We start from the raw sequence: 26,903 nt of genomic DNA, 5'->3' as shown, positions 1-26,903 counted from the left end.
GACCACCCTGATGCTTCAGCAGCCCCAGGCCCAGGGGACCCCTCAGACCCCTCAGCAGATCCAGGTCCTTGGAACAACTCTGACCCTTCAGCAGGCTGAAGCCCTGGGGACCACTGTAACCCCTCTGCAGGCTAAGGTCCTGGAGCCCACTCTCACTCCTCAGCAGGCTCAAGCCTTGGGGACAGCTGGGGCTGAGGGCCTGAAACATACACTGACGCCTAAGCAGGCACAGGCCCTGGAAACAATTCTGACCCCTGAGCAGGCCCAAGTCCTAAGGAACACACTAATGTCTCAACAGGCCGAGGCCCTGGGGCCCACGCTTACCCCTCGGCATGCCCAGACTCAGGGGACCCCCTTTATCCATGAGATGTACCAGGGTTTGGATATGGCACCCACTCATGATCAGGCCAAGGCATTGCAGGCTCCTCTCACTCTGGAACCAGCCTTGAAACTGAGAGTCCCTGGTGCCCCTCAGTATGCCCAGACACTGAAGACAGCTGGCACTTTACAGATCCAGGCAAGGCAAATCCCACTAACTGTGAAACCGACTCAGATATTTGGGGTCCCTGGCACTCAAGAACAGGCTGAGCTTGCCCAAGCAATTGGAGCCACCCTCACTCCTGAGCTGGCTCGGGCAACAGAGGTCCCTCTCACTTTTACTCAGGGACAGTCCTCAGGAGTCTCTCTTATACCTGGGGCCCCTCCCACTCCAGGGCAACCCCTTGAGCTGGAGGCTCTTAGCTGTAGGCAGTTATTTCTGTCTAAGCACCCTCTGGCCCCTCTGGCTCCCAGGCGGTCTCTTAAATCAGAACTCCCACCCTTTTCTGGAAAGATTCCCAGTCACTGGGCTCCTCTCCCTTCTTGGCAGTCCTTGGCTCCTGGGGCCCCTTCCACCCATGAAGAACTCTTGGAATCTGGACCCTTAGCCTTTTCCGGGAAGCCTCAGGCTTTCTTACCTTCTGTCTCTGCTGTAAAGTCTCCCTCTCTGCAAGCCACTGCTGCCCTCGGACAGTCCCTGGCACCGTCGGCTTTCCCTGGGCAAGCCTCCCCACCACAGATCCCTCCCCTTTCTGGGCATCTCCCCACATTATGGACCCCCTCCGTTGCTGGAAAGCCCCAGAAAGCTGAGTCCTCGTTTGATAGAAAGAAAAGATCGACATCTGTTTCCTTTCTGAAATCGCAATCATCATTGGTCCAACACAGTGTTCCAGATTTCAAGGCAATTCAAGCTCCTTTCACTGCGAAGAAGATCCGCATTTCCGAGGTCTCTGTCACTGCTGAAGAAACATTTCAGTCCTATATCACCAGTGACAGGGCACCGGTGTCACACACCTCTTACATTGAGGAGGAGGCTCTTATTCCGCAGAAACCTAGGACAACGCTACCTCCTCTCACTGCGCGACTGCTGAAACCATCGCAGTTACCAGCTCTGCAGAGGCGCTTGAGAACACGACTGCCCTCTATAGACAAGCCTTGGATCAAGACTTCAGCTTTAGGTATCAAGGAGACCAAAATGATGGTGCCCCCCTCCTCTCCTCAAGAACCTGAAAAGATGACGTATTTTGTTGATGTGGACGCTCAGAGAAAGAACCTGATACTGTTAAATCAGGCCATAAAAACTTCCGCAGCTCCTTCACAGCTACACGTAACAGCTAGGAACCTCATAATTGAGACCCTTCATGCGGACGCCATTCGGCTGGGATTCCTGTTCCACAAGTACATAGCCTACAGGCTGATCCAGCGTGCCAGGTAGATAATTCCCTAGTTGTCTAGTGTCATATGCACAATTTTCTGATACAGTTCTGATATCAAATATCCTCCCTCATTGCCATAGAAGTATATTCATATTTGTCAGATCGAAAAATCCTTTTATAGAGGTTTTATTTTCTTTTATTTTCAGGTTCCAAAAAAAAAAAAAAAAAACTTTTATAGAAGGTCTGTGGAAGGGAACCCTGTTTAAGACAGCAAAAGGAAACATGTCTTTAGGGAACAAGAAATGGCATATAACATGACCCACTTCATTTATATCTCTAGTAGAGATGATAAGATATGTCTGGTGGATCATAAGCTTTAAGATTTATCAATATTCTTAATAATGCTTGGTGCTTTCTCAAGAAAGGCTCTCTCTCCAATCTAAGATATATTTAAATTTTTCTGGTTTCTTTTGACCCTTTTTAGGTTGGTTATTAGGTTTTTTGGTTTATCTTCTGGTTAAGTCTGATTCTAAACTTCCTACCTTAAGATACTGACCTTACTTTTTTTTCCTATAAGGTTACTTCGTTGCACCATCACCCTTTATAAAATAATCCAATTTTCTCTCTACTGATTTGAATGCACCTTTATCATAAACTTTCATACAATTTGGAACCACATTTGGGATTTTTATTATTTTCTATTGCTCTATTGATGAGTGACTTCCATACTATATTATTTATTGTAGTTTCTTTAAAAGAATACATACTTTAATTGGAGAGGTGAAGAGATCTCCCATCTGCTGGTTCACTCCCCAACGTGCCCACAATAGCCTAGACTGGGCCAGGCTGAAGTCAATAGCACAGAACTCAATCCACGTAGGTGGCAGGGGCCCAATGACTCGACCCATCACTTGCTGCCTCTTAGGGTGCACACTTCTGGGAAACTAGACTTGGGAGCAGAGTCAAGACTCAAACCCAGGCACTCCAGAATGGGAAGTGGGTGTCCACGTGGTTTCTTAACCACTAGGCCAAGCACCCATGCTTGTAGTTTTATTTTTATGATGCTGAGTCTTTGCAGTAGTTATTATTGCTGTTTCCCCACATGTGTCATTGAGATGTGAGCAGAATTAATGTGTCACTTATGGGCTGAGCTTTTCATTGCTGGTTAAAGACCCTCTAGAACAAGACCCTTCTTCTGGTATGATAACCTTCGATGTACAAGGAAATGGCTATTCTGCTTAGGCTTTGTCCTGAGAGAATACAGCAAAGCTCCCTCCCTGCAGGATGGCATAGGATTCATTGTGTGATTGCCAAGTAAGCTTTTAGGATTTTGGGAGTTATTTGTTAAAACAGTAAAATCTAACTCATCTTAACTAATATGGTCTTCCTATTCAAGACTGTGGTGTACCTGTCTTTTCCTTGATGCTTTGTGTGAGAATTTTAAAATCTTCATCTAGCCCTTGCATATCCCTTTGTATTTTTTTTATTTTTTTGGTGTTAATATTACAAATGAAATCTTTTCTTCTATGATATTTTTGAACTGGTTATTTGTTTAAACGTTTCCATTATGCATGTAGCCATTTTACTGAATTCAAGCATGTGAAAGTTTTTACACCGATTTTCTTGAGTTTTTGAGGTATGCTATCTCACCTATAAATAATTTTTGCATCTAGATTTTCCAACTTTTTGAAAGGTAGTGTTACAGAGAGAAGGAGAGAGCACTTCCATATGCTGGTTCACTCCCCAAACAGGCACAATGGCTGGGAATTGGACCAATCTGAAGCTAGGAGCCAGGAGCTTCTTCTGGGTCTCCCACATGGTGCAGGGGCCCAAGGACTTGGGCCATCTTCTGCTGCTTTCTCAGGCACATTAGCAGAGAGCTAGATCAGAAATGGAGCAGCCAGGACTCGAACCATCACCCATATGAGATACTGGTGCTGCAGGCGACCACAACCTGCTGCACCACAGGACTGGCCCCAATTTCCCAACTTTTAAGCATCAAATTTCTTTTTTTAACGTTTATTTAATAAATATAAATATCCAAAGTACTACTTTTGGATTATAGCGGCCTTTCCCCCCATAACCTCCCTCCCACCAGCAACCATCCCATCTCCCACTCCCTCTCCCATCCCATTCTTCATTAAGATTCATTTTCAATTATCTTTATATACAGAAGATCTACTTAGTATTTACTAAGTAAAGATTTCAACAGTTAAGCATCAAATTTCTGTCTCTTGTATATGAATTGGTTAGCACCCCCAAAACTTTAACTATAACGGTGACATGGAGATAGGCACAGCAGTTGAGCTATCGCTTGGGACTCTGCAATCCATATCAGAGTGCCTGGGTTTGAATCCCAGTTTGCTCCTGATTCCAGCTATCTGGTAATGAGTACCCGAGAAGCAGCAGGTGATGGCTAAAGTGGCTGGGTTCCTGCCCTTCACGTGGGAGTCTTGAATTGAGTTTCCACCTCCTGGCTTTGGCCTGATCCAATCCCAGCTGTTGAAGACATCTGGGGAGTGACCCAGCAGATGGAAGCACTCTCTCTTTCTCTGCCCTTCTCTCTCCCTCTGTGTGTGTGTGTGTGTGTGTGTGTGTGTCTGTCTGTCTGTCTCCCTGTCTCTCTCTGCCTTTCAAATAAATTAAGTAGATAAGTAAAAAAAAAAAATTAAAGCTATCCACAAAGCTATCCATGGTCATTTTACTTGCCCTTAGTAACAGCTAGGAGTGCCTTTCCATGGCCACATGTTTGTTTTGTTTTGTGCTGGTTCACATCTTAAATGGCTATAACAGCCAGCCTGCAGACAGGCTAAAGCCAGGTGCCAGGAACACCATCTAGTTCGCCCATGTGGTTGAAAAGAACTCAAGTACTCTAGCCATCATCTGTTGCTTCTCAGGTGCATTAGCAGGGAGCTGGATTGGAAGCAGAGTAGCCAAGACTTGATCTGGCACTAGCTACAGGAATCAGGCATTTTAAGTGGTGGCTTAGCCCACAATGCCACAGGTTTGCCATGTTATTTTTGTACAGCAAAATTTCATCTTCAAGAGTTTTTAGGGTGATGGCAACAGCGGTGGACTTGGAGCCTAGCCCAGCTCACCCTAGTCAGCAAAGAGTCCATGGGCCTCGGGGCCCAGCCATGGCCTCAGAGTCCATGTCCAGGTTGGTGCAGATCCTCAACTACAACTTGCTGCCAGCAGGGGCCAGAGCTGGGGCCAGCAAGTGCAGGGCAGGCAGCACAGCCACAACATCGAGGTGGTGCTGGCCAGCCAGCTGCACCGCCATGTGGCACCTTGCCAAGATCCTGCTGCCAGGAGCGGGTGAGAGTGACAGTCCATGTTCCTGAAGCAGAGGTACATCCTCCATGACCGTGAGTTCGACCAGAAGCCACTGCTTGAGTTCCCTGATGCCATCTTTGACACAAAGGCTTCTGTTGATGCATGAAACAAGCTTGGTATTCTTTGGCAGTATTCTCAAAATGAAAAGCATGGCATGTTCTTGATGGCCTTTGAGACACACAAAGCAGGACTGCCTGTGGAGTCTGCCACCGTGCCTGCCCTGGGCGCGCTCCACAGGGGCTCTGGCATCCAGGAAGCTATCCGCCAAGGAAGCAAGTTTCAGCTGGGTGAATCAGTGAAGTACTTCCCATCAACCTGGACCAGATTGGCCAGCTGAATTACCTCCCCAGTTAGTAAGACATCCTGTTGGGGAGGAAGGCCACCAAAAGGATCATGGAGCATGACTTCATTATTTTAAAAAACTCCCTTCAAGGCCGGCGCCGCGGCTCACTAGGCTAATCCTCCACCTTGCGGCGCCGGCACACCGGGTTCTAGTCCCTGTCGGGGCGCCGGATTCTGTCCCGGTTGCCCCTCTTCCAGGCCAGCTCTCTGCTGTGGCCAGGGAGTGCAGTGGAGGATGGCCCAAGTCCTTGGGCCCTGCACCCCATGGGAGACCAGTACCTGGCTCCTGCCATCGGATCAGCTCAGTGTGCCAGCTGCAGCGTGGCAGCCGTGGCGGCCATTGGAGGGTGAACCAACAGCAAAGGAAGACCTTTCTCTCTGTCTCTCTCTCACTGTCCACTCTGCCTTTCAAAAAAAAAAAAAAATTCCCTTCAAGATGGTAGACGTGGCTGGCCAGTGGTCTCAGTGCTACAGGTGGTTCCGGGCCTTTGCTTTGATGGGATCATGTCCATCCTCTTCATCTCCTGCAGCGAGTACCAGGCCCTCATGGAGGACAAGCCCACCAACCGGCTGGTGGAGTCACTAGCCTGTGAAATCTTTGAGACCACAGTCAACAAGATCTTCTTCCACCCCTCCACAATTGTCTTCCTCAACAAGACAGACCTCCTGGTGGAGAAGGTGAAGACTGAAGGCATCAAGAAGCACTTCCCAGGTTTCAAGGGCCACCAGCCCGGGGCCCAGGATTTTGACAGAAAGAGATGGGATCACGGAAAGCCCCTGTGACACCACTTCACTGCGGCCATAGACACCCAGAACACCAGATCTCTTTGGCGTGTATTCTGTCTTTCAGTGGCTGTCTGAGATCCATGCCATCGAAAACCTGGCTTGTGAATGCTGCCAGACCGGCCGCACCAGGGCACTCGAGGCAAGAGCACCCTGAACCAGGGGATGTTAGCTACTGAATCCTGGGGACTGTGAAACTACCGAAAACACCGGCAATTACTTTGGTATTAATGTGTGATACTTAATAACACAAGTTTCTTTTTACTAAAACTTTATTCCTTTTCTGACACAATTTAATCAAGGATTGTGTGTATCATGCACATACAAGCACACTCTTTAATGACAAAAAAAAAAAAAAAAAAGGCAGCTGTAACTTGCAAGTCTTCACCGGGACAAACTAACCTGGAAGCATTGCCTTCCAGTAGCTGTAGAGATGCTTGCTGGTGCTGCTAACCTCAGAGTGCCCAGGCAGCCTGGTCACTGGGTCTGACTGCCACCTCCCGAAGGGAACACTGTCTTTTAAAACTGCCTTTTAAAACTCTCGTACCAGGGGCTGGTGCCATGGTTCACTTGGTTAATCCTCCACCTGCAGCACCAGCATCCCATATGGATGCCGGATTCTGTCCCGGTTGCTCCTCTTCCAGTCCAGCTCTCTGCTGTGGCCCGGGAGTGCAGTGGAGGATGGCCCAAGTCCTTAGGCCCTGCACCCGCATGGGAGACCAGGAGGAGGCACCTGGCTCCTGGCTTCAGATCAGCGCAGCACGCCAGCCCTAGTGACCATTTCGGGAGTGAACCAATGGAAGGAAGACCTTTCTCTCTGTCTCTCTCTCACTGTCTGTATCTCTACCTGTCAAATAAAAAATAAAAAATAAAAAAAAAACCTCCCGTGCCAGAGTTCTCGGAGCCCCAGGTCCCAGTATTTTCGATTAAACTGAGGGACCCCCTCCTGCTGCCCAGGGCAGGTTGGGAGCTTTGCAGGTATGAGCGGACCTGCCTTCATGTCCCACCAGTGTGCTCAGTGATTCCGCCCTGTCACACTGCCCAGCGACATGGCATGGAGATGCCGCTGTGGCTGGGAGCACACAGGGATGCTTTTTACTCCTTAACCTCTCCCCGCCCCCACCCAATGGCAGAGACCAGTGGCCTTGTGGGAGTCCTCTTATGTGAAATTCTTCTTCTGACACTCCTTTTGGAAACAAGGAGCCTCACTCCCTGCCTCTGGGGCCTCTGAAAGCCTGTGAGATGACAGCAGCTTTGCTGTCACCACAGCTGCCTTTCAGAAAGCTCCGAACCCTGGAGAGGTCCGAGTTTCCCCCCAGCTGCCACTACACCGATGCCTTTGCATAGCTGTCACTATTCTCAGCTTTCCTTGAAGTCTCATTCCCGTCAAGACCAATGGCTTTGGTGCTGTGGCACAGCAGGTAAAGCCACCGCCTGCAGTGCCAGCATCCCATATGGGCGCCGGTTCAAGTCCTGGCTGCTCAACTTCTGATCCAGCTCTCTGCTATGGCCTGGGAAATCAGTAGAGGATGGCCCAAGTCCTTGGGACCCTTTACCCACATGGGAGACCTGGTAGAAGCTCCTGGCTCCTGGCTTTGATTCGCACAGCTCCAGCCATTGTAGCCATCTGGGGAGTGAACCAGCGGATGGAAGCTCTCTCTCTCTTTCTCTCTCTGTCTCTCTGTAACTCTGACTTTCGAGTAGAAAAATAGACAAATAAAGAATCTTTAAAAAAAAAAAAAGAGAGTCCACCAGTGGCTTATATTACTGTACACACAGAACAAGAAAGCAGTGTGAGATGTGACTCCCATTGGGGTGTCTACCTATTGTTTTGGGGGCTTTTCCTTGCATTTAAAAGAAACAAAAAGGTCTCCCCTTAGCTGGCCGCAGAACGTTTCTGCCGAGGCCCTGTCCTGTGGCTGCACCATCCCTGGCCCTGATGTCCCTTTGTGATCTCACTCGTGAGTTGTTTTCAGCGAAGACGGGTGAATGGGCACCTTGTGGGCAGCTGTGGAGGTAGAGAAAGAGAGGCAAGCCTGCCTCTGTGTGGCCTTTGCATCACACGTTTTTAGTTAGGAGCAGCATGAGACTTTCCCTGTGGCTGCTCGCGAGTGTCGTTTAGGGTGCGCTTTTTTTTTTTTTTTTTTTTTTTGGCTGGAAAAAATGCTGTTGCTGTTTCTGGACTGCTTCCTGTGACTCTTCACAAACTGGAAGGATGTGACCTAGGAGGAGTGCAGATGGCTGAAGTCAAAGGAGAGAGAATGCGCTGGGCAGGGCTCAGCAGACACATTTTCTGTGGAGTGCGGGGAGCGGTCCTTGCCCTAACCAGTGTTCCGTGACCCCTGCGTTTGCTAGAATCCAAAGCCCGCAGGACATGCGAGCTGTGCCTCCACCGACTTGGGAGCTACTCCAGTGGCTCTGCTGGAGGTAGCAGCCCTGCGGCCTTGTTTGAAACAAGAGCTGAGGTCAGCCTTGTCAGTGAGAGCTGTTCCTCTAACAGGCTCATCTGTTTACTAGTCGCTCAGGAGAGATGAGACATGGTGATTTCCGTATTACTGAACAGACAGGGGATGTCCGGGGCTGCTGAGGGCTTGGGGCCTCGGGCAGCTCAGCTCCTCAGCCCAGGCCCTAGTTGCAGCACTTGGTCTGGCAGAGCCTAATGACCTCAGTGGACTGGAATGTCTCTAACCAGATGCCCCACTCTGAGTTCTGGAATGTGTTGTGATTGGAGAAGGCAACTATTTACAAGACTAAACCAAAATCATTCACAACTTTTCTGCCCATGGATTATAGTCATGTTTGTCTCCAAAACTGTAGGCTTTTGTATTTTTTATTTTAATATCACTGTTACCCTTAATCATTGTCTCTTTTAGTGAGATGTGGAGAGGCAGGAGGTAGGTGTACCTCACCTAATATTGCAGAAATGTAACAATAACCTTCCTTGGAATTTAAAAAAAGTGTCTTAAAATACCATTTGGATTTATATTCTCCATTTTGAAAACTTGCAAAGCCTTCTTTTTTTAATGCTTCAAAAACTTATTGCCATACCAACCCACTGGTGCAGTGCATAGAAACAAACAGAAAGTTGCCCCCACCCCGCCGCCGCCCCAGGCAAACACATCCAGCTGTACAGACAACAGTGACATCCTTAGCTTGATATGGCTAAGGTGACAGTGACCTTGATGGAGGACAACTATGTGTGCCTTCTCAAGTGTAGTTCCTTATATACCCAGCCCAGTTCTTCTCTAATGTCTCCCCTTGGCATTGTACTGTTTTCATTACCAGTCTTAGTGGAATGGGGCAATTTCATTTTTGTTTTTTTGGTTAGGAACCTCTTGATCCTGAAAGTCTAGTGAGAAGGCATGACAGGAAGAGAGGCACATTCACCCCAAAACACAAAACATTCTTAATTTTTGTCAGTTTTGCATTTTTTTACTTTCTCCATTCATGTGTAATTCAGATTGGCAAAATTCTTTCTCTCATTACCAATTAGTATTATACAATTAGACATTGATTTTGAAAATTTGTGGTGACAATGAACTTCTTTCTAGTATTTGTCAGTAAGAAAAATGCTGACTTTGGGTTTGAAGTACATTTGATCATATTAAAGAAGTATCCAGGGGCAGGGGCTGGTGCAGCAGTTAAAATGCTGCTTGGGGGTCCCTGTAAACCATAATCAAGTACCTGGGTTTGAGGCCAGCGCCGCGGCTCACTAGGCTAATCCTCCGCCTTGCGGTGCTGGCACACCAGGTTCTAGTCCCGGTCCGGGCACCGGATTCTGTCCCGGTTGCCCCTCTTCCAGGCCAGCTCTCTGCTGTGGCCAGGGAGTGCAGTGGAGGATGGCCCAAGTCCTTGGGCCCTGCACCCCATGGGAGACCAGGAGAAGCACCTGGCTCCTGCCATCGGATCAGCACGGTGCGCCAGCCACAGCGCGCCGGCCGCGGCGGCCATTGGAGGGTGAACCAACGGCAAAGGAAGACCTTTCTCTCTGTCTCTCTCTCTCACTGTCTACTCTGCCTGTCAAAAAAAAAAAAAAAAAAAAATCAAGTACCTGGGTTTGAATTCCTGCTCTGCTTCCAATTTCAGCACTAATGCCTACCTAGGAGCCAGCAGGTGATGGTCCCAAGTACTTGGGTCCCTATTACCCATATGGGAGACCAATATTGGATTCCAATTTCCCGGCTTCAGCCTAGCACAGCTCCATTTTTTTGGGGGAACTGGGAGACTGAACCAATGATTGGATCTCTCTCTCTTTCTCTCTCTCTCTCTCCCCCTCCCTCCCCTTCTCTTTCCATCTCTATGACTTTCAAAAGCAAGAAGTGGATGCTTCTGTTTCTGTTCCTTTTTTTTTTTTTTTTTTTTTGACAGGTAGAGTGGACAGTGAGAGAGAGAGACAGAGAGAAAGGTCTTCCTTTGCCGTTGGTTCACCCTCCAATGGCCGCTGCGGCCAGCGCACCGCGCTGATCCGAAGCCAGGAGCCAGGTGCTTCTCCTGGTCTCCCATGGGGTGCAGGGCCCAAGCACTTGGGCCATCCTCCACTGCACTCCCTGGCCACAGTAGAGAGCTGCCCTGGAAGAGGGGCAACCGGGACAGAATCCGGCGCCCCGACCGGGCCTAGAACCTGGTGTGCTGGCGCCGCAAGGCGGATGATTAGCCTAGTGAGCCGCAGCGCTGGCCCGTTATTTTTTAAGCCAAGAGTGGATGTCAACTTTTATTCAATTTGTTAAGTAACATTTTGTTATTGTGACTTCAGCTCTTAATTTTCATATGTATTAAAGAAAATACTAAGAGCTGACACTGTGGCACAGCAGGTAAAGCTGCCACCTGCAATGCCGGCACCCATGTGGGCTCTTTCATTTCTAATGTCCTGGCTCTTTCATTTCTAATCCATCTCCCGGCTAATGGTCTGGGAAAGCAGTTGAGCATGGCCCAAGTGTTTGGAACCCTGCCACCAATGTGGGAGATCTGGATGAAGCTCCTAGCTCCTGGCTCTTGGATTCATCCTGGCCCAGCTCTGTCCTTTGCAGCCATCTGAGGAGTGGACCAGTGAATGGAAGATTCTCTCTCTCTCTCTCTCTCTCTCTCTCTCTCTCTCTTTCTCTGTCACTCTCTAACTCTTTCAAATAAATAAATAAATCTTTAAAAAAAAAAAAAGGAAGAAAGAAAAGAAAAAGGGCCAGCACTGTGGCGCATCAGGTTAAGCCACTTCCTGCAGCGCCAGCATCCCATTTGGGCACTAGTTCAAGTTCCAGCTGCTCCACCTCCCATCCAGTTCCCTGCTAATGTGCCTGGGACAGCAGCGGAGGATGGCCCAAGTGCTTGGCCTGTACCCATGTGGGAGACCCAGATGAAGCTCCTGGCTCCTGGCTTTGGCCTGACCCAGCCCTAGCTGTTGTGACCATTTGGGGAGTGAACCAACAGATGGAAGATTTTCTCTCTCTCTCTCTCTCTCTCAAACTCTGCCTTTCAAGTAAATAAAATAAATATATTTTAAAAAAAGAAAATACTACTTTTCTTCTTAGACTATTACTATAATTAGTTATATTAAACCATTTATTCCTGGTATGAATCCATATATCATTATTGTATATTTTATTATTATTTTTATTTATTTTGGGAAGCAGTGACAGAGATGGAGAGGGGGCTTCTGTTCTTTTTTCCACTCACCCAAATGCCCAAAATGGGCTGAGCTGGGTCAGTGTGAGGGCCAGGAGCTGGGAATTCAACCCAGGTCTCCCATGTAGGTGGCAGGGACCCAATTACTTGAACCATTAAGCATTGTGGCCTCCTAAGTTCTGCATTGGTGGGAAACTGGAGACAGGAACTAGGGCAACAAATCAACCCAGACAGCTGGAATGTGGGACCTGGCTGTCTTAACTAACCATTTGGCTAAATACCCACTGTCAGGATATCCTTCTTTGAACATGTTGTAGAGCTTGTAATATTCTATTAAGGAATTTTTCATCACCATTAATAAGTTTGTCAAGTGGTTTACTTTTTGTGGGTTGTCTTTGTCAAATTTTATGATTTTAAACTTGTACCATTAAGTAAGTGTAGAAGATTATCTTTTTTATGCTCTAGAACAGTTTGAATAATAGTGAAGTTAACTATTATTTCACTTATATTATAGAGAGTTGGTACTTTCGGGGGGGGGTTCTTTAACAGCTTTCTCAATGTTCATATGAATTTTGATTGACAGACTTATTGAAGATTTTGAATACATAAATGAGATGATCACTTTTTTCAGCAAAATAATCTAAAAATTGAAATATATTGATCAACATTCCATAACAATATTGAACTTTATACAATTATAACTCCACTCCCATTAAAATAAATCCAAAGAGCTTTTCAGAAAGCTCTTTAATTTTTTTTAAAGATTTATTGATTTATTTGAAAGGCAGGGGCCAGCGCTGTGGTTGACTGGGTAAAGCCTCCACCTGCAGTGCTGGCATCCCATATGAGTGCTGGTTTGAGTCCCAGTTGCTCCATTTCCAATCTAGCTCTCTGCTATGGCCTGGGAAAGCAGTAGAAGATGGCCAAGTCCTTGGGCCCCTGCACCCATGTGGGAGACCTGGAGGAGGCTCCTGGCTCCTGGCTTTGGATTGGCGCAGCTCCAGCCGTTGCGGCCAATTGGGGAGTGAACCAGCGGATGGAAGACCTCTCAGACCTCTCTATCTCTATCTCTCTTTCTCTCTCTCTCTCTGCCTCTCTCTGTGTAACTGACTTTCAAATAAATAAATAAATCTTAAAAAAAAAGAAAGAAAGAAAAGAAACATTTTAAAAAGGTTTCTTTGTCGCTGGATTCTGTCCCGGTTGCCCCTCTTCCAGGCCAGCTCTCTGCTGTGGCCAGGGAGGGCAGTGGAGGATGGCCCAAGTACTTGGGCCCTGCACCCCATGGGAGACCAGGATAAGTACCTGGCTCCTGCCATCGGATCGGCGCAGTGGCCACTGGAGGGTGAACCAACGGCAAAGGAAGACCTTTCTCTCTGTCTCTCTCTCTCACTGTCCACTCTGCCTGTCAAAAAAAAAAATTTTCTTTGTTTATTTGAAAAGCAGAATGATGGGGGCCAGCACTTTGGCGCAGTGGGTTAAAGCCCTGGCCTAAAGCGCTGGCATCCCATATGGGCCCCAGTTCTAGTCCCGGCTACTCCACTTCCGATCCAGCTCTCTGCTATGGCCTGGGAAAGCAGTAGAAGATGGCCCAAGTCCTTGAGCCCCTGCACCCACATAGGAGACCCGGAAGAAGCTCCTGGCTCCTGGCTTCAGATCGGCGCAGTTCTGGCCGTTGTGGCCATCTGGGGAGTGAACCAGCCGATGCAAGACCTCTCTCTCTCTTTCTGCCTCTCCTCTCTCTGTGTAACTCTGACTTCCAAATAAATAAATAAATCTTAAAAAAAAAGAAGAAGAAGAAAAGCAGAATGATGGATAAAGAAATTGTCCAGCCACAGTTTGTTCCCCATTTCCTACAACAGCCAGGGCTGGGCCAAGCAAAGCTGGGAGCCTGGAACTCCATCCAGGTTTCCCTTGTGCATGGCAGAGACCAAGCACTTAAGCCGTCATCTGATGCCTCCCAGGATGCACAGTAGCAGGAAACTGGATCAGAAGTGGAATAGCCAGACTTGAATCAGGCACTCTGATATGGGATGCATACTTCCTAAGTGACATCTTAACCAGTTGAGCCACAATGCCTGCCCCATTTTTTAAATGCTCATTTACTTATTTTTACCTACTTGAAAGGCATAGAGAGAAGGAAAGAGACACAGAGCGACATCTTCCATCTGCTGGTTCACCCAAATGCCCACAATAGCCAGGGCTGGGCTATGCCAAAGTCAGGAGCCAAGAACTCCATCCAGGTATCCCACATGGGTGGCAGGGGCCCAAGCACTTGAGTCATCATCTGTTACCTTCCATGAAGTATAAGCAGGACCTAGATCCAAAGCAGAGTAGCTGAGACGATCTGTCACTCTGATATGGAATATGGATGTCCCAAGTGGTGGCTTACAGAGTGGGATGAAAATGCCCACCCATCTAATATTGAATGCTGTAATAAAATAATAAATACATATAAAAGGAATAAAATATTGACAGATTAAAGGTTTTATAACAAGGATGGATGGAAAAATAAAATTCTAAAATTATACATGTGAGAAAATACTATAAATTATTTTCAAACAAAAATGTTCTTTAGAATCCCTATTAGCAAATGCTACATTGTATTTTAGAGGGAAGTCATTTAGCACTGCAGATAAAATAACACCTGGGATGCCCATATGCAATATAAGAGTGCCTGGGTTCTGGCCCTGGCTATGCTGCTAGTGCCAACTCCTGCTAACTGCCCTAGGAGGCAGCCATGGATGGCTCAAGTAGTTGAGTCCATGCCTCCCATGTAGTAAACACACAATGAGTACCAGGATCCTGATTTCAGCCAGATTCAGTCCTGTTACAGGCATTTGTGGAGTAAATCAGTACATAGAAGATATTCTCTCTTCTCATTCTCTCTCTCTCTCTCCTCCCTCTCCCTCTCCCTGTCTCTCTCTCCTTTTGATTTAAAATAAATAGAGCTGTCTTATCACATGATTAGTGAAATATATCTAAAAGGGGATGAATGGGAAAATGTAAACTAAGATCAGATGATAGTGAGACATTTCATTATCATATATATTGAATAAAGTCCTCAAAAGTACTAAATATTGTAGTGATTGAAAAAGATATTTAAGTTCCTCAATATGTTTTGAATATCCACTACTTGTGGAGATGGTGTTAATACAAAGGGGCAAAGGACAGAAGGATACAAAGATGGATAACTCATATGCCTGCCTTTGGACAAGGCACCAAAGTCTACTCCGAAAGACAGTAATACATAGAGATGATTATAGAATATGACATGCAAAGAACAATGATGGCAAATACACAAAATATATAGAAGTGGGCTGAGGAAATGGTAGAGTTTCTTGGAGTCTGGACCAGCAGAAGACAGTCTTACAGAGGTCATGGTATAGCAGAGCAAAGAAAGGTAGCAAGAAGAAGCAGAGTGTGTGTGTGTGTGTGTGTGTGTGTGTGTATGTAGGTGTGAAGGTGTAAACTACTTTTGCTGGTAGGACAGGAAAAAGCAGCTAAGTGTGGCAAGTGACAAGACTGGGAAGAGGTCAGACCAAAGAGAATCCTAACTACCATGGGAAGGAACATGTAATTCATTCTGTACATAACAGAGTATAACTGAAGAATTCTTAGCAAAGGAAGTAAAATGTCATTCACCTGGAGCAGATTTAAGCGGAGTGAAGTTTCTGCAAGGGCTTAAGTTAGGACCAGAGGGCATCCACCCAAACCTTTTGAAGGAATATGACAGTAAGAATGAGATTACTAGTCACGTATTTCCTGTTGTCTTCAAGGATCCTATGCCATGGCAGTATCTCAACATTTTAACTCTTACTTAAAAAGGGAAATGTTGTAGAATCTAATTAAAAAGTAGAATCACTGTTCTCTTGAAACAGCAAAAACTGATAGGTTAAAGAAATATGAATTTTTTAGGTGGGGTGGGCATTTAGCCTAGCAACATATTGGGGTTAGCATCCCATATTGGGGTTCCCCGGGCTCAATACCTGGCTCTGGCTCCTAACTCCACCTTCCTGCTAATGTGCACCCTGGGAGGCACTGGTGATGACTCAAGTAATTCAGTTCCTGCTCCCCACCTGGGAGAGCACTACAAGGAACAGGGGCTTTAGATACATTATTGTACTCACCTTGTCTATGAGGAATGAGGTTCACAAAGTTCATCCTATTTGGCAAAGTCACAGTAAATGATAGAACTGAATTTTTAAAACTCATTTCCAAAGGTAATACCATGCTATACTACATATTATATTACATTGCCTTGAAGTAGGAAACCATAATAGTTTTATGTTGAAATCTTAATCATGCTTTCTCTTAAACATACACTTTGAAATGTCCAGTTCTGAACCTCTCTGAAATGCAAATGTGCTGATTACAAAATGGATATAATTTTTTTTTTTTTTTTTTACAGGCAGAGTGGTCAGTGAGAGAGAGAGAGAGAAAGGTCTTCCTTTGCCATTGGTTCACCCTCCAATGGCCGCCGGTAGGACTGGCGCACGGCGCTGATCCGAAGGCAGGAGCCAGGTGCTTCTCCTGGTCTCCCATGGGGTGCAGGGCCCAAGCACTTGGGCCATCCTCCACTGCACTCCCAGGCTACAACAGAGAGCTGGCCTGGAAGAGGGGCAACCGGGACAGAATCCGGCGCCCCGATCGGGACTAGAACCTGGTGTGCCGTCGCCGCTAGGTGGAGGATTAGCCTATTGAGCTGCGGCGCCAGCCCTGGATATAATAATATTTTTAAAATGCTGGAGGGGCTGGTGCTGTGCACAGCAGGTTAAAGCCCAGCCTGCAAGCACCATATCTCAGCTGCTTCTCTTCCAGTACAGCTCTCTGGTTATGGCCTAGGAAAGCAGTGGAAGATGGCCCAAGTACTGGGTCTCTGCACCCGCATGGGAGCCCGGAAGACCCTCCTGACTCCTGGCTTTGTATTGGCTCATTTCCTGCCATTGCAGCCATTTGGGGAGTGAAACAACAGATGAAAGACCTCTCTCTCTCTCTCTCTCTCTGTTCCCCCCCACCCCTTAACTCTGTATTTCAAATAAATAAGTCTTTAAAAAGAAAAGAATACTTGGCCAGCGCCGCGGCTCAATAGGCTAATCCTCCGCCTGCAGTGCCAGCACCCCGGGTGATCCGAAGGCAGGAGCCAGGTGCAACTAGAGTTTGTCAGGGTACATATCTTATGTAATTCTCTCAAGCTTTTTTTTTTTTTTTTTTTTTTTGCCAAGCAGAGTGGACAGTGAGAGAGAGAGACAGAGAGAAAGGTCTTCCTTTGTCGGTGGTTCACCCTCCAATGGCCGCTGCGGCCGGCATGCTGCGGCCGGGGCACTGCACTGATCCGATGGCAAGAGCCAGGTACTTATCCTGGTCTCCCATGGGGTGCAGGGCCCAAGTATTTGGGCCATCCTCCACTGCACTCCCTGGCCACAGCAGAGAGCTGGCCTGGAAGGGGGCAACCGGGACAGAATCCAGCGCCCCGACTGGGACTAGAACCCAGTGTGCTGGCGCCGCAAGGTGGAGGATTAGCCTAGTGAGCCGCGGTGCCGTCCAAGATATGTGAAGTTTCTAGCATAATGTCTGACTCATAGCAGACACTCACTAAATGCAAAATATTGTCCATATAAAAAAACCCCTAGGATGAGAGCAATATTTTATCAGTATAAATGACACAGAGTAGAAAACAAAAGGTAAGGAGGATAAATAGCCATGTTTCTAGATACAGATTTTTAAATAATGAGATACCCCATAGTTATTCCTGAACTGAGTATTAAAAGTATTAAAATGAATTATCTCTAAAGATCTATGAAGAGCAAAATTCCTAAGACTGAAATGAAACTAAATGTTTCCAACTAGTGAAATATCATTTCAATAAGGAAAAAATATGGTGAAGTCTCAAAATAATATGTAGTAAATAGAAAATGATAGGAAAGTTTGGGTTTGAAATAGAGGTTTACTGGAAAATTAAAAAAAAAACATATTTAAGCTTACATGTACAATAGATTCCAAAGCATTAATTATAACCACTCACAAAAGAGGCATAAGAGCTGAGTTATACTCCCTAGGTAGGTAGGTAGGTATAGATAGAAAGAGGTAGGTATAGATAGTAGGCAGATAGAAAATTTTTCAAACAAATTTTCAGGTAAATCTTATGAATTCACCTAAGAAAACATATTACACACACACACACACACACCACAAAGGTACTTCAAAAAGTTAACAGGAAATTGTGTTATAAGCTCCTTTTGGTGCCAAAAAAATTTTTGAAGTTCATGGATATGAAAAGTTTTCAAAAAGTCATGGGAAAAATGCATATTATGAAAAATCTATGCATGGATTTGAAAATTTATATATATTGAGAAAAATATCTTTGATGGTCTGTATCACCTATAGAATAAAATCCAAATTCATTAACACATGTTTTAAGGCCTTTAATAATCCCTCTGTTTTAGTCCCCTTCTTCCACTACATCTTGTCACATCCCTTCATACACCTGTGATCTCCCAGACTACTCAACACTCCCAAAATATAACTATCATTTTCTGCCTGTTTACAGTATTCTTTCAACCTGAAATGCTTCATCTTCTTCTTCATTGTTCTGTTGGTTAGCATAACAGTTTTCAAACTTTGGTAAGATTTACTTGAGATTTTGTTTAAAATGTAGATTCCTGCCACCAAGGTATTGATTCAAAAGGTCTAGGGAAGCACCTGCAAAGCTTTAAACAAGCACCTCAGGGCCAGCGCTATGGTGTAGCGGGTAAAGCTGCCGCCTGCAGTACTGGCATCTCATATGGGCACCGGGTTGAATCCCGGCTGCTCCTCTTCTGATCCAGCTCTCTGCTACAGCCTGGGAAAGCAGTAGAAGATGGCCCAAGAGCTTAGGCCCCTACACCCATGTGGGAGACCCGGAAGAAGCTCCTGGCTCCTGGCTTCAGATCGGTATAGCTCCGGCTGTTTCGGCCAGCTGGGGATTGAACCAGCAGAGGGAAGACACCTCTCTCCCTCTCTCTCTGCCTTTCCTTCTTTTTGCGTGTAACTCTTTCAAGTAAATAAATCTTAAAAACAAACAAAAAACAAGCACCTAAAATGCTTCAGTTCAGGTGATCAGGGTCCACATATTGGGAAATCCTCATATTGGCATTATGGAAAGAAAGATCTGGATCTCAATTTTGCTATTTATTAAACATAGAACTTCAGAAAAATCAGTTAATTTTGTTGAGATTCCTTTCCCAGAAAGAGAGAGAGAGAGAAGAGGCATAGAGAAAGAATTACGACTCTTCTTCAATATTCTATTTGATACTTCCCTTTAAACCTCTGTTGGAATGGGCATCTGACACACAGGTAAGACACCTAAGTGCTTGGGTCCCCACTAACCAAGTGGGAGACCTGGACTGAATTCCTCTTGGCTCATGGCTTTGGCCTGGTCCGTCTATGCTTGCTTTGGGCATTTGGGGAGAATGTTTGTGGATGGAAGATCTCTGTCTCTGTCTTTCAAATAAAATGAAAATAGATTTTGAAAAGTTGGGCCATCCTCTGCTGCTTTTCCCAGGTTGTTATCTTTGAACTGGATAGGAAGTGGAGCAGCCAGGACATGACCTGGTGCCCATATGGAATGCTGGCATCATAGGCAGTGGCTTTACCCACCATGCCACAATGCCAGCCCCTCCTATTGCTATTTTACAAATCAAGTATTTTGTCCTTTAAGGTAATTTTATTATAATTATGCATTTTAATACATTGAAATAATAATCAATACTTTTTTAATAAGCAATATTTTTTAATGTTAAAAAGAAATGAAGAGTTAATGAAACTTCCATACCCATATAGACTATTCAAAGTTCATTCAAATAGAACAGTAGATTAAGGTCTTGTTAAAAAAAAATAGCCTCCTGTTGCATCACTTGCAAGAGATGGTGTGAGAATTGAAAAAATATAGGCTCAGCACCTATATCAATCTAATTCTTGTTAATTTTTTTCCAAGAAACAACATAATTCGTCGAGTAAAAGCCATCCAGAATACGGGGAGAGGTTATGAGACCAAGAACCTCTATGTCATGCTGAGCAGGATTGATGACTATCAGAAAAAGGTGATGCATATCTGGACCGAGAAGCAGAAACTTCTAGAGGAAAAACGGAATCAGTGCCTGAGGATGATGATACCCGTATTTAGCCAGGTAACCTGTTTTCTGTCCCCTTTCTCCGGTGTCTTGTGAAAAAAGATGAAGAAGAAGAAGAAAAGGCTAAGCTATGAAAGTAACGCTAACCTGGGGAGAGGGGAGACGTGTATGTTAGTTTTCTAGGTTGTCAAAACAAATTACCACAGACTTGATGGTAGAAAATAGAAGTGCATCCCCTCGAGTTCTAGAGGCCAGGATTGTGTAAAATCAAGGAGCTGCAGGGCTGGTTCCACCTGCAGGTTCTCACGGAGAAATCTCTCCTACACTGACTGAAATGCCATTGGCAATCCTTGGCATTCCTTGGTTTGTATCTGCTTAACTCCCATCTTTGCTTCCATCCTTCAAACGGCCTTCTTTCTCAGTATGTGTTCTGTCTTCTGTCTCTTAGGAGATCACATGCCCATCAAACATAGGACCCAATGGCATCCTGGTTAATCCAGTATGATCTCATCTTGAGATTCTTAACTTACATTTGCAAAGACCCATTTTCCAAAGACACAGTCACAGGTTCTGGGTGGACATATCTTTCGGGGGGCCGCCACTCAACCTACTGCTACATCATGACCAGTGACACTCCTCCTATATTGACAAGAGGAATACCGACTAGATATCTAGGTAAGAAAAAATGTTAGGCTAGAGAGAGTTCCAGAAATGCTCAGCTCCTGCCTGGTCAACACCCATCTACCAGGCTCCAGCACTGAAACCTCCTTAAGTCACTCCTCCCTGACTCCACATGACTACCTTTCTCCTCAAAACTCTCAGCAGGCTAAGTTTACTATCACGAGTTCACAAGAAAGGAGATAACTTGTTTTTACAGAACCAGGCACAGATGATTCTGTTCAACCCTGACATCCACTCATTATGACCTAGAACCCCTTCTCAGACAACCAGCAATATGCTTTAGGGAGTGACAGTCACCTTCCAAAAGATTGTAGAGCTGAGATTAGAATTCTTTACCCTTGGATTGCATACTCAAGAATGCCTAGCGCAAACAGAAGTTCTAATTATAAATAACACAAGTTGGAGTTCTAAGAATGTTTTGTATCTAAATAGTCTAAGAATGTTTTGTATCTAGTCTTTCCTTTCATCAACAGTGATTAGTTGATATGATCAGTCCATTTGTTACTTTGGAAGGTACAGAGAAACATCTCATCATAGCCTGACCAAATCCAACATTTAATCTGAATTTTCTAGAAGCTACTTTAAGATATTATAGCTTTTTGTTAAAAAGAAAAAAGAAAGAACATTTCTCAGTTTTGGTTTTGCAAATATGGCCAATGTACATGGATCAAAGCAAGATGGGTTGGCAGTGACATGAGCCATCTAACAGGAATCACAATGTCTGGGCCATTTCAGAGGATGAGTAATACAGTAATTTCAGAGGATGAGGATACAGAAATAAGAATATGAATACATTGGGTTTTTCAAAAATATTTATTTATTTCTGAAGGGGAGAGTTAGAGGGGGGGATCTTCCATCGCTGATTCACTCTCCAGATTGCCACGATGGCTAGGGCTGCGCCAGGCTGACGCCAGGAGCCAGGAGTTACATCCAGGTCTCCCATGTGGGTGGCAGGGGCTCAGACATTTCGGCCATCTTCTGATGCTTTCTTAGGCCATTAGCAGGAAGCTGGATAGGAAGTGAAGTAGCCAGGACAGGAATTGGCACTCATATGAGATGCCAACCTCACAGGAGGAGGCTTTACCCACTATGCCACAACATCAGGCCCAAAACTATGAATATATTGTTTTCAACACATTAAGAAGGAAGAGGAAAAAGCACAATGGATAAGAGGGCAGATAGGAATAAACGTCTTACACTGAATCAGGGTGATGGTTAACATACTCTGCTACCAGACTAGGAACAATCACTTTCACCTCATGCTGGCTAAGATACTTGGACACCTTAAGTTTTCATAGCCTCAACATGGTCAGGTGCTCTAGCCTGGTCTCCCACATGGTTGGCAAGGACTCAAGCACTTGAGCCATCTCTGCTGCCTCCCTTGTGTATTAGCAGGAAGCTGGATTTTAAGGCAGAAATGGACTTGATCTCCAGCACTCTGATATGGGAAATGAGTATTCCAAGTAGTAGTAGCTTAATCTGCTGCATCACAACACCTGCCCCAACACTTAAAGTTTTCAGAGCCTCAGTTCCAACATATGTAAGACAAGGATAATAACACCTACATTGAATGCTAGTTATAAGTCAGAAATGAGCCAGTGTCTGGAAGGTGCTTATCTCAGTGTCTGGCATGTAGTAAGTATTTAGTAAATGTTATGTATTATTACATTTGCATAGTGCTTCACAGTTTATATTCTGTGTATGTTGTTGTTTTATACAACGTTAACAACCTTGTGTCATTATTCCCATTTTTTAAAATGAAGATTAAACAGGTGCAGATAAATTAAGCAACTAAACAAAAGTCTCATAGCTACAACTAGGACTGGAGCTTAAATAGGACCAAGGTTTTTACATGTCATACCTGCCACCTCTGAAATTAAACATGTTGGATGTGGGTTGGAGGTGGGTTGGAGGAGGAAGAGGACTTGCAAATTTATGAAAGAGGGATTGTAGTTCCAACAAGAGCAAGTACAGAAGACCTTCTTAAAGATTCTGTTTCTTATTGTACTTTTTAAATTTTTTTTAGCTCCGAGAGATGTATAAATTGAATCTTAGTCAACCTACCCCGTTGATCACTGACAAAAAGCAGATCCCTGTCTCTACCAAATACGTTCAACAGCCAATCCAAGAGTTACCAGTAGAAAAGGACAGACTATCTGATAAGAAGATCAAGTATGTAGCAGAAAGACTGACACTAAACATTGTTTAGAAGATATGTGAGACCTGTGGCCTATTTTCCTGTCCAAGATTTGCCCCACAATGATGATACAGTGCAGTGGAGTCTAAAGGAGTACTAAGTTTTTTAGCTAATTTATCAACAGTTTTATATACTGGTTGTGAGTCTCTTTTCTTTAAAAAAAAAACTGATTCTTCTTTCCTAAGAAACAAATTGTTTTAAGAATGTATAATAAAGAACATTAATTCCTGCAGGAGCTTTGGGAAGGGAATGGGAAAGGCTGCATGGTCTGTATACTCCATGAAGCTAAGAAGGCAGTTTTACTGTGAATTTCTAGGTGAAGTCATAGAAATGCAGCTTTGTTAACCATTTCAGTAAAGTCTGCTTTTTCAGCCACCTCTGTGAAAGTGGGCATAGTTAATGTTTGTCAGTGCAAGGGGGAGGGTATTATAGGACAGCTGGGGTAAGAGATGTGGAGAGAACAAGATTCATACATTTAGATTGGCTATGGAGCTCAGGAGAGCTGTGTCTCTGATTCTATAGACAACAAGAAGACCAGTTGAAGGCCATCTGGAATGCCGATCTGTCCACTTCAAGCTACCCAATAACAGAGAAGACGCCAGTGAGCTTGCTCTGGGCCCAGCTGGGTGGGTTTCCAGATATTCCGAGGCTGCTCCAGTTAGATATCCAGTCTACCTACAGGAAATCCCTTGCATCCCTTAAGACACGGTAAGTGAAAGACTGGGAGCACTCAGGTAACTAGACCTCTAGTCATATGTCTACTGTTTCCCTAACCTGACTTTCTCTTGCAGCACCAAGGACTTGCCAAAAGTAAGTGTTTGGTGTGAGGTTAGACTCACTAGCCAGAAAATAATACAGGTAAACACAGCATTAGTCTGTTAGTTTTTCTCTTCAAGGGCCTGAGGATGCCACCTATGAATAATACTAAACAAGCAAACACAAAGCTCGTCATAATTCTAGGACTCTAACCTGACACCAGACAGGCCCACTTCAAATTCCACCCTTAGAGAAGCTACTGGAAGAACCAAGAAGACCAGAGTAGAATGTCTCTGTCCACATTATGGCTCAGTGACATGACCTTAAAAGCAGTTGTCATATCTAGGCAGAATCTGCGGTAACTTATGGGATATATTCCTGACTGTACTGACGAGACTTGGAGAGAACAGGTAAGGTGATCAGGTGGCTCCACATTCCCAAATTCTATTGAACTCAGTTCTTAAACGAATAGAAGTTTCAGAAGTGAAGAGCTTTAGAGTTGCATTACCTCTTTGAGGACAGAGAATTATTTAATGACCTAAACCAAAGCTTAGAAAATTGAACACTGAACCTCTGAGAGTTCACAGGAGCAATTTAATGTATTTTAGTGAATCCCAGTCCCAAATTAAGTACTATCAACTTACAAATTTGGTCAGGTGGCAGACATCATGAAATAAGGCATTTAAAATTCTATAATATGATAAAAATAGCAAAAAATGACCACATAATGTATATAATATAAAATCATATACCAGGAGCACATGTGTTTATTGAAAAAGTTATCAAACCAAACATAACCATTAAATTGAATAAGCATGAGTCACGGTTTAATCAGAAAGAGAACTTTTTAAAAAAGCTTTATTTATTTGAAAGGCAGAGGGACATAAAGAAAGGGAGAAACAGAGAGAGGTGTTGTATCAACTGGTTCACTTCCAATATGGCTGCAACAGCCAGGTCTGAGACAAGCCAAAGCCAGGAGACGTTAATGCCATTCAGGTCTCTCATATGGGTGGCAGGGGCCCAAGTACTTGTGTAATTTTCCACTGCTTTCCCATGTGCATTAGCAGAAATCTGTATCAGAGCAGATCAGCCCAGACTTGAATTCGTACTCCAATAAAGAACTAGCTTTACCTAGTGCACCACAATGCTGACCTCGAAAGGAATTTTCCCCCCAACCAGTAGACAGTTTCCTGACCTAACCATCCACTTCTTACTCATAGGAAGTTCCTATAGACTGGGGCTGGTGTTGTGGCATAGCAGGTTAAGCTGCTACCTGTGATGCCAACATCCCATATGGGCACTGGTTCAAGTCATGGCTGTCCCACTTCTGATCCAGCTCCCTGCTAATAAGCCTGGGAAATCAGAGGAGGATGGCCCAAGTTCTTGGGATCCTGCACCCCCATGGGAGACCCAGAAGAAGTTCCTGGCTCCTGGCTCCTGGTTCCTAGCTTAGGATCAGCCCAGCTCTGGCCATTGAAGCCATCTGGGGAATGAACCAGTGGATAGAAGTGCTCTTGCACTCTCGCTCGCTCGCTCTCTCTCTCTCCCTTCTTCCCTCCCTCCCTCCCTAACTCTGCCTTTCAAACAAATAAATAAATCCTTTTTAAAAAATACCTACACAATAAGGAAAATCCCTGTTTCCAGTTTATTATTTAGCCCCTTTCTTACTATTTAATCATAATCAGGAGCTTTGACTGCTTTGGGAGATTTTTTAAGTTTGTTTCTAGATTTTTTTTTTTTAAGGAATGGGTATAGTTTTGAGTTTTGACAAATGTCATGGCAGCCACTAACCTATTTTCTGTCTGTATAGTCTTACATTTTCCAGAATGGCATATAAATCTAATTTTAGCATAATTCCTATAAAATTCATCCATGTTTTCATGTTTTTATTTACTTACTAGTATTATTCCATTGTATGTCTGTATCATGTTTGTTTAACCACTCATTAGGTGAGGGACATTTGTTTCCAGTTCTTGACAATTATGAATAAAGTAATTGGGTTTTTGAGTGAACAGAAATTTTCATTCCTCTTATATAAATAAGAGTGGGAGGGTGGTGCTATTTGACAAGTGTATGTTTAACATATAAGAAATTTTCAAAAGTGCCTGTACATTCCTTTATATTTCTTTGGATGAAAATCTAGTTGGTCCTTTGATACTTCTGGTAACTTTTTCATGACATAGGTTTGTCTGATCAGGAATTTAAATTTCCAAGACCATTTACAATTAAAACTTTAATGTTGTTTTTAAGTTGAGGCTTTTTGGGGCTGGCGCTATGGCGTAGTGGGTAAAGCCGCTGCCTGCAGTGCCGGCATCCCCTATGGACACCGGTTTGAGTGCCAGTGGCTCCACTTCTGACCCAGTTCTCTGCTATGGCCTGGGAAAGTAGTAGAAGATGGCCCACATCCTTAGGCCCCTGCACTCACAAGGGAGACCTGGAAGAAGCTCCTGGCTTTGAATCAGCACAGCTCTGGCCATTGCAGCTGACTGGGGTGTGAACAAGTGGATGGAAGACCTCTCTCTCGCTCTCTGCCTCTGCCTCTCTGTAACTCTGCCTTTCAAATAGACAAATAAATCTTTTTTTAAAAAAAAGTTTTCCCCTCTTCTGGCTTACACTACGAAGTTTCCATATAAAGAGGAGAATATGGCTAGTTTTTCTTCTCCTCTATAGCCTAGTTCTTCTATTCCACTTCCCCAGGTTGCTGCTGTGATTAGGGAGCTGTTAGGGATTTGATCTCTGAGAGGTCAGAGAAGGCGAAAGGAAAAGTTCTTATTCAGTGTTACTGTGGCATTTTCTAGTATCATTGTAATTTTCTTATTTAAATTTTTAATTTATTATTATTTATCTTACTTATTTGAGAGGTAGAGAAACAGAGACAGAAGTAGACAGAGCTCACATCTGCTGGTTCACTCCCCAGATGCCTGCAATGGCAGGGGCTAAAGACAGGAGCTAGAAACTCAATCTGGATCTCCCACAGGGGTGGCATTTATTTTATTTACTTCAAAAGGTAGAGTTACAGAGAGAGGAGGACAGAGAGTGAGAGCAAGACCAAGAGTGAGAGAAAGAAAGGGAGAGAGCGAGAGAGAGATCCTCCATCTGCTGGTTCACTCCTCAAATGGCTACAACAGTTAGGGCTGGTACAGGCCGAAGCCAGGAGCCAAGAGCTTCTTCCAGGTCTCCCATATGGGTGCAGGTGCCCAAGCACTTGAGCTATCCTCCACAGCTTTGCCAGGCCATTAGAAGGGAGCTACATCAGAAGTAGAATAGGCCGGCGCCACAGCTCACTAGGCTAATCCTCCACCTTGCTGCGCCTGCACACCGGGCTGTAGTCCCGGTCGGGGCGCCGGATTCTGTCCTGGTTGCCCCTCTTCCAGGCCAGCTCTCTGCTGT

General features: G+C 44.9%; 1 protein-coding gene and 1 pseudogene across 1 annotated transcript; both read left to right on the top strand.

Annotated features, from left to right (window-relative positions):
• Positions 1-23,465, top strand: FAM186A (family with sequence similarity 186 member A). Its single transcript, XM_089308324.1, has 3 exons — positions 1-1,749; positions 19,744-19,936; positions 23,280-23,465. The coding sequence occupies exons 1-3, from the start codon at positions 11-13 to the stop codon at positions 23,457-23,459; spliced, it is 2,112 nt and encodes a 703-aa protein (XP_089164450.1). The 5' UTR covers positions 1-10; the 3' UTR covers positions 23,460-23,465.
• LOC103348301 (guanine nucleotide-binding protein subunit alpha-12 pseudogene) lies at positions 4,812-7,502 on the top strand (annotated as a pseudogene).
• Positions 23,466-26,903: the final 3,438 nt, after the last annotated feature.

This window comes from Oryctolagus cuniculus, chromosome 11 (genome assembly GCF_051225735.1).
Source record: "Oryctolagus cuniculus isolate XC-2025 breed Fujian yellow rabbit chromosome 11, ASM5122573v1, whole genome shotgun sequence".
NCBI classification, from domain to species: domain Eukaryota; kingdom Metazoa; phylum Chordata; class Mammalia; order Lagomorpha; family Leporidae; genus Oryctolagus; species Oryctolagus cuniculus.
The sequence above is the reverse complement of the archived record's forward strand: the minus strand, read 5'-3'. Positions and strand labels throughout refer to the sequence as shown.

Bases quoted from the DNA above. Each gene is read 5' to 3' on its own strand.
- FAM186A (XM_089308324.1), top strand. From the start codon at position 11: ATGCTTCAGCAGCCCCAGGCCCAGGGGACCCCTCAGACCCCTCAGCAG. The intron at 1,750-19,743 runs GTAGATAATTCC...TTTTTTTCCAAG, and splicing joins AGGCTGATCCAGCGTGCCAG to AAACAACATAATTCGTCGAG. The intron at 19,937-23,279 runs GTAACCTGTTTT...CTGATTCTATAG, and splicing joins TGATACCCGTATTTAGCCAG to ACAACAAGAAGACCAGTTGA.